This window comes from Centrocercus urophasianus, unplaced genomic scaffold, assembly GCF_019232065.1.
Source record: "Centrocercus urophasianus isolate 14NV4802_14NV808 unplaced genomic scaffold, USGS_Curo_1.0 seq_1386, whole genome shotgun sequence".
Taxonomy (NCBI): domain Eukaryota; kingdom Metazoa; phylum Chordata; class Aves; order Galliformes; family Phasianidae; genus Centrocercus; species Centrocercus urophasianus.
In genome coordinates this window covers 1-10,064 of record NW_024884571.1, presented here as the reverse complement: position 1 = coordinate 10,064, position 10,064 = coordinate 1, and the positions used below count along the sequence as shown (strand labels likewise).

The 10,064-nt window shown below is 48.2% G+C and overlaps 1 protein-coding gene across 1 annotated transcript; it reads right to left on the bottom strand.

Moving 5' to 3' along the window:
* Positions 1 to 722: 722 nt before the first annotated feature.
* LOC122157461 (serine/threonine-protein phosphatase 6 regulatory subunit 2-like) lies at positions 723 to 9,682 on the bottom strand (the record flags this gene model as incomplete). Its single annotated transcript, XM_042813122.1, has 10 exons — positions 723 to 1,094; positions 1,508 to 1,667; positions 2,862 to 3,037; positions 3,673 to 3,800; positions 4,760 to 4,817; positions 6,560 to 6,657; positions 7,797 to 7,877; positions 8,160 to 8,245; positions 8,504 to 8,619; positions 9,582 to 9,682. Coding segments are annotated over 10 exons (1,101 nt in total), but the record flags the coding sequence as incomplete, so codon positions are not given.
* Positions 9,683 to 10,064: the final 382 nt, after the last annotated feature.

The following is a 10,064-nucleotide window of genomic DNA, read 5'->3' as shown; positions in this document are numbered from 1 at the left end:
CCTGGGCAGCCTGGGCTGCTGTGAAATGGGGAGGTTGGTGGCCCTGCCTGCGGTGGAGGGGTTGGAGCTTCGTGATCCTTGAGCTCCCTTTCAACCTGGGCCATTCTGTGACTCTGTGTGATTCTGAGATTAATTTTAAAAGGTAAAAAAAAGAGAAGAAATCAGCATTTTCCATCGAGAAAATCCCACCAGCTCATGTCTACATTCAGCACAAACAGCAGAGAGTGCTCTTCACTTATGGCACAAAGCTGACACCCCACAGGGCTGTGATGCCATTCAGAGAGAGCTGGGCAGGCTGAGAGTGGGGCAGAAAGGAACCTGATGGGGTTCAGCAACAGCACTGCAGGGTTCTGCACCCGGGGAGGAGCAGCTGCAGCATCAGGACAGGCTGGGGGCTGAACTGCTGCAAAGGAGCTCTGCAGAGAAAGCCCTGGTGGTCCTGGTGGCCAGCAGGCTGACCATGAGTCAGTCAGCAGTGTGCCCTGGTGGCCAGAAAGGCCCACGGGATCCTGAGGTGCTTCTGCAAGTGGCAGAAGGATGCACTGTGCTCTCCACTGCAGTCCCATCCACCAAGCACAGAGCTGAGTTTGGTCCCATCAAAGTCCTTCATTTTAACTCAGGAAGGAGGAGGGAAGGCAACCAGGCTGAAGTTAACCAATGGACGTGGCACAACTACTGAGAAGTTATCACATCCTTTTAATTTTTGGTAATTTTACAATTAAACACACAGTTAAAAATAGGTTTGGTTTTTTGTTTTTTGTTTTTTTTTTCTGAATAGTTGACAACTAAATTGCCTCTGTGACATCAATTCTCACTAACTCGAAGTTCATCCTCTCCTTGCTGAACCCCAACCAACATTTGGGATTTCTGAGTCACCGTTTTCCCTGACTGAACAAAAACAGCCTTCGAGAGAGGGAAGGCAGATGGTGCAGGTGGGAAGCTCTCCCCAGCAGAGTGCTTCAAACAGCACAGATAATGCATCTCCTTTGCAATGTTCTCACTTACAGTTCTTGTCCTGACTCTGCTTCGGGTTGCCGTCCGAATCGCTGCTTTCTGTGTCTGCAGGAGAGCTGCACCGTGGGCCTGATTCAGAGCTGAGTGGAGAATGGGGAAAGGGGAAAAACACCTTGAGAATGAAGTCCAGAAATCCCAGCTACGCTTCCAAGAGAGCCAGAAAAAGGCTTTAGGGCACTGTTTCTTTCTGACATCTTTGTAAGTGTGAAGAAATGCATTAATTCCCCTTTATTTTTTCATTCTTTGTAGTCTTGGTGTAGCAGTAGTTATGTGTGCTGCTCCTGTGCCCAAGGCACGTGTGCTAGCAGTAGTTAGAAGGATGGAAGGTAAAGGGAAGCATGGTGCCCCGATGCAGAGCCCTCAGACAACATTAAAATACAAAACAGGCAGCAAAGGGAGGGGGGAGGGGAGGAGAAAAAGATTCTGCTCATCATAGCTTTACGTATTTTGTTCATTCTGAAGTTAAAAAGAAACCAAAAGAACTGGACTTTACCAACAGAAAGGCTGGAAGTCTGTGAACTTGGCCCACCCCTTCTCTGGAGCAGCGTTCTCCGGGGCCGCCGAGTCCCACACGCTGGATCCAACATCCATGGCCACGCAGGGGGTGGGGGGCTTCGAGCTGACAGGCTCAAACACTGCGGTCCACCCGGAGCCTGAGGGCACACAACAGCACACTGCAGCTTCCAGAGCATCAGCTGCCCCCAAATACACCCCAGAGCCATCCCAGCAACAAAGGAATTCACCAGACCATCCTCAGTCCTTGGGAAGCCGCAGCTTGCAGCTCGGAAATCCGATTAATATTAATGTTATCCACAAGAGAGAGGCAACAATTAAGCAAAACGAATTTCTTCCTTCTTCTCAGCTGCAAGAACCTCAGTTTCTTGTCAGAACCTCAGCAGTGAGGTTTCCAACCATTTCAATCACTCGAGCTCAGGGAAGGAACCGATGCAACGTTTGGTATCACAGGAGAGCTCTCAAGTAGAACTAAGCACGTAACGTGGAGTTTCAGATCCCAGTCTGCTCTCTGTTCATGAGAGTCTCTTTTATTCCTATCTACCGTTCCTGCAGCGTCAAGACGAGGGGAAATGGCTTTAAAGTACAAGAGGGGAGATTTAGAGTAAATATCAGGATGACATTCTTACTGTGAGGGCAGTGAGATGCTTTGTTGCCTGCAGGGGTCGTGGATGCTCCCACCTTGGAAGCTGGATGGGGCTGTGAGCAACCTGGGCTAAGAAGGAGGTGTCCCTGCCTATAGAAGGGGCTGGGAACTACATGATCATAAAGGTCTCTTCCAACCCAAACCCACTATTCTGTAATTATTATTCTGTAATAATTTTCACAAGGCATTTTTCATCCTCTTTTCTCAAGAAATAAAAGGACTGCAGAGGTCTGGATACAAACCCGTGCACGTGGAGCTGATTACAGGAGCAGACTGTGCTCACTATCACAGATACAGAGATATCACCTAGAAAAAGAAACCCTTTTTTTCTTTTTTAACAGAAAAGATCTGCATTGACAGCAAATAAAGAACGGCTGGGAACAAAACATTCCTGTCCCTTTATTTCTGTTGGCTGAATTTCTTCTGCTGATAACACTGCGTCCCAAAAACTTACACAGCCCCACTTGCATCGTGGTAGGGGAAAAAGTGGTTTATTTTCAGCCTTCTGGGCTGGGCACCCCAAGGGGGGGCATTAGAGGCCAAAAACAAAGACTGAATTACACTCTTCTCATCTGCACAGGTGAAATTATGGAACAGCCGTGTAAAAAGGCAACCAGCAAGCTGCTGTGTGGCAGAGATGGTTGCAGATGTCACTTCAAACAGGACGATGCTGTTTTAAGCTCTTTACCTTCAGAAGAGTCGGACTCCTTCTGCTCTGCAGCACTGCTCTTGTTGCTGTTGGCTGAGGAAGAAGGCACCTGCTGTTCTGTCTCCTCCTCTTCTTCTGAGTCCACGCTGCCATCGTGATCTCCGTTCTCGAGATCACTTTTAGATGAGCTCTCTGAGGCCTGAGATGCTCCAAACCTAAATCAGAGAACTCAAGAGTCAGTAAAGCCCTGGCAGCAGCCAATTCATCCCTCTCCCGCCCCAGGGAGAAAGCAGAACCTGGCTGCTGACCAAGTGATGCTAAATCCCTTCTATAGAGCTCAGCTCCCAAAAAGATGCAAGGCTCAGCTGGGCACTTCTTAAGACATTTCCTCTAATGGCTCTGAGTGCTTTGCTTGTCAAAACCTGTTTGCAGAGTCCTAAGGGGAATTAAGCTGCAGCGATGTCTCAGGGCAGGAGAGTGATAGGAGCAGACAAAGGGCAGCAAATGAGAGGAGCAGAGGTTTGGGACCATTCCTGTGCCCTATCAGGGCAATCTGATTTTTAATGCTAGGCAAATAACAGCCATCGGCCTCGACCACTCGTCCTGTCTCATTTAATCATATTTTTGGATTTACAGTTGCAGAAGTGACTTTACGTAGTCACTGACTGCAACAAAGGGATGAAAAGCTGACAGTGATTTGCAGTGCCAGGGGATGTCACTCATTCTCATGCAAAACACCATTTGTCTTCTTTAGATACTTTCAACAGCAATGTTCTGCCTGTTACCCTTCCAATGCTTCCAACCTCCTCCTGCCCCCCAGGTGAGGAAAGACCCTTCCATTTCTCCTCACCTCGTCCTGGATTTCACTTGTGTTGCATAGGTAATCTCCTTCTCTTCCCAGATATCTTCTTCTTCCTCGTTATCATCAAATTGCTGGATTCGCTCATTGCAGCAGGCTTCAAAGAGGGAAGCATTGGGCTGAAACAGTATGATAAAGAGATCACATTCCATTCAGTCAGTGGAGACAGAAACAAGAGCTTTGATGATAACAAGCTCGTCCAGCACACAAGCAATACCAGGAATGTGTTCCTTGTCTGCATTTAACCTCAATCTCACGCTGTGTTTGCATCCCAAGCAGCCCTCAGAAGTGCAACAGCACTGAAGCACAGCCCAGGCAGAAGCAGCAAAGGCCATGGAGGACACCCAGCAGGGTCTCTCCAACACTGCCCCAAAGCAAAGAGGACTCTCATTTCCAGGTGGTGCACTGCCTAAGGAATGGCTGTGCTGGAATTCCACCCTGCACACGATTGCCTTCTCAGAAGCTAGCAGCAGCTCCTGGTGGCTGCAGCCACAGTTCCACCAAGAAATCAGATTTTCTGTACCTACAGAGCAATGCCTGTGGCAGCCAGAGGGAGAACACTGCACTAATGGTACAGTGTAAGTGAAATAGAAAGATGAGGACACCTAAGCCTTAGCACTGACCAAAGCAAAGCTTGGCCAGGTGAGCCTGGAACCACCTCTGGAAGCCACTCCCCAGCTTCTTCCATGGGTATGCAGGCCAATAAAGCAGAAGAAGCAAAACACAGCCCAGAAATATTGAGACCCATGACAACCCCAACCCTCTACGTGCAATGTTTCCTAATCATGTATGGAAAGATTATCAAAGCAAGAACAGGGAAAGCAGATTTACACTGCAGAGAGGGAGAGAATGCAATTCTTCTGACATAAAGAGGACTGGTTTTGAAGATCTGCACCAAGGCAATGAACCAGGAGGGCTCATTTCATGCCCTGAGATCCTTAACTGCATGCAGCCACTGGAGCACCTTTGCTTTTCCTGCAGATATTTTGATCTTCAAAACACCACTGGCTGATCCAAAGGTGAACCAACTTGCCAGAATGCATCCCATTACACAGGACATCCCCAAACATCCACTTACGCTGTCGTCGTCTGCATCTATGTTGAAGTTTATCTCTGCAATCCTGTCAAAAGGAGCACTGCAAAAAGAAAGGGGAGAGCCTTCAGTGATGGCAGGGAGCGATGGCAGCACTGCTGCAGCCCCAGCAGGAGCCAGAGGGCAGCTTGCCCCCTGCTCACTGCTTTATTCAAGGTGATGCTTTCTGCTTCTTGAGATGAAAGACTGTCTCCATCTTTTTGAATATCTGGAAATAAAGTAACAATAATGATGTGGGATGTTCAATCCTAGTGATTGCTAAGGCTAAGTACCTGCATGGCACCTCTGGCAATGTCTGGCTGTTACTCTGCAGCTCTCAATGTCACTTACGCAGCACAAAGGCAGCCTCAACATTTTTCACAGCATCACAGATTTTTCACTTGAGCTGAATCAAAGCTGATACGAAAACACAACAGAGCCTCCATTCATTAACAGCAGAAGGAGCTGCATCCAAGTGCTGTGCAACTCCAGTCCTACATTCACCAAGGATTCCTCAGCATGAGACAAGACCCAGGGGAGGGACTGGATCCTACACAGTGGGCACAGCCCCAGCCATACCCAGGGGGGCCACACCTGCCTGTTCTTAGCATAAATCCAGGAACCTCAGGGAATCTGATTGGTTCCACACCCCTGACTCACGACTGGGACACAAACACGGCCAACAAATGGCATCACATAACCCAGTTTCCCATTGAGACCCAGGAGTGTCTGCTGTCAGAACAGCAGAGGGTGCTGCAGGTCAAGGAATTGCACTCTGCTGTCACAGCGTGGGCCCACGCAGTTCTTCTTTGCTCTATTTCTACATTCAGACAGTGCTGTTTTCCTTTCCAGAAGGCTGATCAGCAAAAATCCTCGTCACGCACGTCGCCAGGACGTTGAAGCTTGATTCTTAGCTCTGAAAATATGCAATTTGTATCTGACAAAGTGTTTGACTGCTGGAGTGCAGAGGGCATGGAGCAGCTGGGCTGAAAGCTGCCTAGGGAGCACCAGCATTCTTTTTGGATGGGCTTTTTGGACAGCAGACCCTGGAGATTGCTGACCTGCACCAACTCAGGATCCTTCTGGAGAGCTCTTTTGTCAATAAATGCAACAGCAGAAGCTCAGAGCTTCAGAATCACTGTGGGCAAACAGGACAGCTGCAGTCTCAGTCAATTAATTCCTCTGCACCCTCTGTAAGGTGAGAGAACAACGCTGCAGCTTTAACCAGGTTGCAGCAGCTCTTCCACAGCAGCAGCAGCACCTCTGAGCGCTCCGTTCAGCAGCCATGGAACATTACACTCAACCCAATCTGCCTTCTTTGAGCTGTGATCTGCTCCCAGCTCATCCACGTTCCCTTATTCATAAGGGAATAAATGGCTACTTTTTTTTTCGGTGGCTATCATTAGAACACCATTCCTCCACTCTTAATTTCAATGAGGACTTAATGCCACTGGAGAATATCTGTGTAATTGCCTGCAGTGAGCTCTAATGCTTCGCTTTTCCTACGATTCCATTTATTCTAGAACGTGGCTGGGTAATAACTGCATGTTTTATTAAAAAGGTTTCTCCTCAGAATGAAGAAGTGCTTCTGCACGGTGCTACAAGCACTGCTGGGTGGCTCCTATCAAAAGAAACGCTGTGAAAAAGACGTCGGGTGTTTCCCAATCTGCTGATCACACTTTGGTTTGTGTGACAGCAAACAGGGTGCAGAGCCAGCTTCACTTTAAAACCAGAAGAGAAAAGAAAGATGAGAAGCAGAGAGGTGTCAACGCCAGACAGAAGTCTCTTGAAGCCGTGTACACTTACTTGATATTATCATCCTGGTCAGCAAACTCCTCGTCATTAAAGCCAAACTGATCCACGAAGTTTGCTGTCATCTGCTGGATTTGGTACTCAGAGAAGGCCTGAGAACAGAACCCACAAAGAGCTACTGGGCAACTGGAGCACCTCAGGCACAACCAGAAGGCACTTCTGTATCTCACAGCTGCTCAGGCCCTCTGCCCTCCATCCCTCGGCCAGGCTGCCCAGACATTGATTTGGTCACATTCTTGCCTACTCATCCACACCTCATTCTCCCTTCATGAAAACAATTCCTTTTTCCTCTCTGTAGAATCTCCCACTTCTGTATGTCTCAGCTTGTTTCTCCTACTGAAGGATAACCCTGCATGCTGCAGCTCCAGCTGAGGACCCCCAACGACCCCACAGGTGTGGGGAAGGTATCTGCAAGGGCAGTGCAGCCAGCAGCACAATCTGGACAGAGATAACAACAATCACAACAAACTGCTTTCAGATCTTTTTTTACCCTTCACATTTCACACTGTGATTGTCTTTCTAACCCCCAGCAGAAGCCTCCCACTAAACAGGTTGAAACTTCTATTTTCTGTCAATGCTCTTAATGGCAAAAGTGGTGGGGAGGAGCTTGCCTGAGTTCTTCAGCCTGGAAAGCTGCTTCCAAATGGTTGATGGCCCTTCATCATGCTCTCAGGAACCTGAGGTCTTTGCTAAATTCAAGTGAACCTTCAATTTCCCCCATTTCTTTTTAATTCAAGCCTTTTTACTGCTCCTCTTGCTCTTTTCTCACTTAATCTTAGTATGGCTCTTCCCACTCTTTAATAGAAGTCTTTACAGCTCAAGGGGAAGCAGAAAACCTCTCCCAGCTCCAATTCCACTGCAGGCAGCTGACAGAAACCACCTTGCTGGCTGGGACCTACAGCAACGAGCTGCAGCTCATCTATAGAATCAGGATCACTCAACCCACTACTGTGCAGAGAACCAGGGAAAGAGAAAGAAATATGCAGTGTCTGACAGAGATTGCAGACACATCCTGTATCTGGGACTTGGATGCAGCCTGAGCCAAATTTATTCCTGGCTGGAATCTAGCTTGAAGTCTGCCATTTAACTGACTATAATGGAAAGATGCTGAAAGGCTGAACACACTGACAGTGACAGAGTGAATGAAGCTGCTCCATAATAGGAAGGATTAAGGGAGAACTGGAGAAGCAAACTCCCTGGAGGAGCAGTAAGGAATGCATTGTCAGCTCACCTGTTGGAGAGAAAGTTCATTGGGAAAAGCACTTTCAATGTCTTCATCCTCACTGGAAGAGTGCAGATGGTGAGTGCTCACCTGAAAGAAGCAGAGAGAACAAGCATAAGGGAAAGCTAAGAAAGCTTAAAAACCACCATGCAAAAACAGTCAAGGACAGAAACAGAGGATGGTGAGTAACACAATCACAGAACAGAGCTTGCCAACACGTGTGAAGGCTGCTGCATGACTGCAGGACACATGTTCAGACACAGTGCCTCTGTAGAGGCAAACAGAAGAAGACTGGCAGCACTGTTCCTCTTTTTAGTTAAAGACAACCCAGAAGACAGCAGACCTCACTGAAACGTGCATCACTGCTCTCACCAAATCCACCGTATTCCTCCTGTTTGTTTCCGTCAGCGTCTCTTCTACAAAGCTCTCCCACCTCCCTCTGCAGTCCTCAGGTAGCTCTGGGAAGAAGCAATCTTTGTTACAGCGTGGTCACCTTCAGCCTCCAGGTGCAAAAGCAAAGTTCTGACCGTTTTGAAACGATTGCAAGAAAACAAAGAGCAGCTGAATTTGGTTTGAAATGCTGGTTTGTTTTGGGACCGTACGGCGCTTGAACGAGAAAGCCTTTTCTTTCATAAAAAAGGTCCCCTCACAAAGTAAGGGGCAGTGATTTCCCAGTTATTTCATCGAGGACAAACCAACAGAGCACAGGGTTGTACCTTTGATGAACTCACTGATCTGGGTGTGCATGGGGCCCTTCTCCATGTTCTGCACCACGGCGTTGGCGATGCGGGTGAGGTGGCCCATGTTGCCTCGCCTCATTCCCCCTTCTGCCCTGCAGAGAAAAGCACAAAGGTAACAAGAGACCCCAAGCAGCAGTAAGAATTCATGCTGCGACCACAAGCAACATTGCTGGGTGGGAAATGAAGCTCAGGAATGCAAAATCCTCACGAGGAGCTTCCAGCTAACGCTGCTGTGCCTCCAGCTTAAAGCAAAGCTTCCTTCCTAGCTGCTCACACAGCATGGAATGCCTCCAGTTCCCCAGGGATGCTATGAGATGGGGATTCATTTTGAGCTGCTGCACTGCGCTCACTGAAGTAACAGAATCACAGAATGGCTTGGAAGGGGCCTCAAGGATCATGAAGCTCCAACCCCTGCCACAGGCAGGGCTGCCAACCTCCCCATTTCACAGCAGCCCAGGCTGCCCAGGGCCCCATCCAACCTGGCCTCCAACACCTCCAGCCATGGACGGGGCATCACAGCCTCTCTGGGCAGCTCTTCCAGCACCTCACCACTCCCATAGCAAAGAACTTCCCCCTCACATCCAACCTCAACCTTCCCTCCTTCAACTTCAAACCATTTCCCCTTGGTCCTGCTGTTATCTCCCCTTTCCAAGAGTTGATTCCCAAGTCCTGTCCTTGCTCTGAGATCTACGTGCAGCACCCAGAGCTGAAGGAAGAGCAAAGCTGTAAGAGCAGTAAGAGTACCTCACTGCAGCAGGGGACAGCCCTCCAACCTGCACCCCAAATTCGGAGTGTAGAACTATTCACATGAAATTAACACCTGGAAATGAGTTTCCAGAGTGAAGCTACAACCCTTTGGATGCAGACCTGTGGTTTCACACCCCCAGCCAGCAGACAGCAGCAATCTCCTCTTCCTCCCTATAAACTGCTGCTTCCTATCCGTGCTGACGAGCAGGCTGTACTGACTTTGAATTACTGAGGTAATATCCTGTGGGAATATTCAATGCTTGCAGCCTTAGAACATGGCACTCTGAGACCCAAATCCTTTACTTACTGTATTTTGTCGTTAGCTTCCCAGGCATCCAGTATCCTTTGCACTAAGCAGCACTTCTGGAACAACTGAAGGAAAAAAAGAGATAGGAGTTCAGAAGTTTGCTATAGAAAGACTGAATGCCTTCAGAAATCTGTACTGAACTGCAGTGACTTCTGTCCACTCCTTCACTGTGACAGAGCAAGAACTTAAAGTTCAACACTTATCTTTCTCAAGAGCTCAAGTTTCTTCTTTCTCCCTGTTTCTTCTGCAGAGGAGCCAAAGAAAACAGCAAAACCTACCAACAGCTTCAGTCTGTTCCGGGCTTCACAACAGCAGCAATGAAGAACACTGCTGTCATTTCACAAATACAACAAGAAGTTTTCATCATTAGGACCACATGAGAGAAGCTGAAATGTGGTCAGCTAGTTGCAGTTATCATTGTTTTCTTGTGTGGGCCAATTTTACATGTGCCTTTATTAAAGTGATGGAACAAAAAAGGGATTC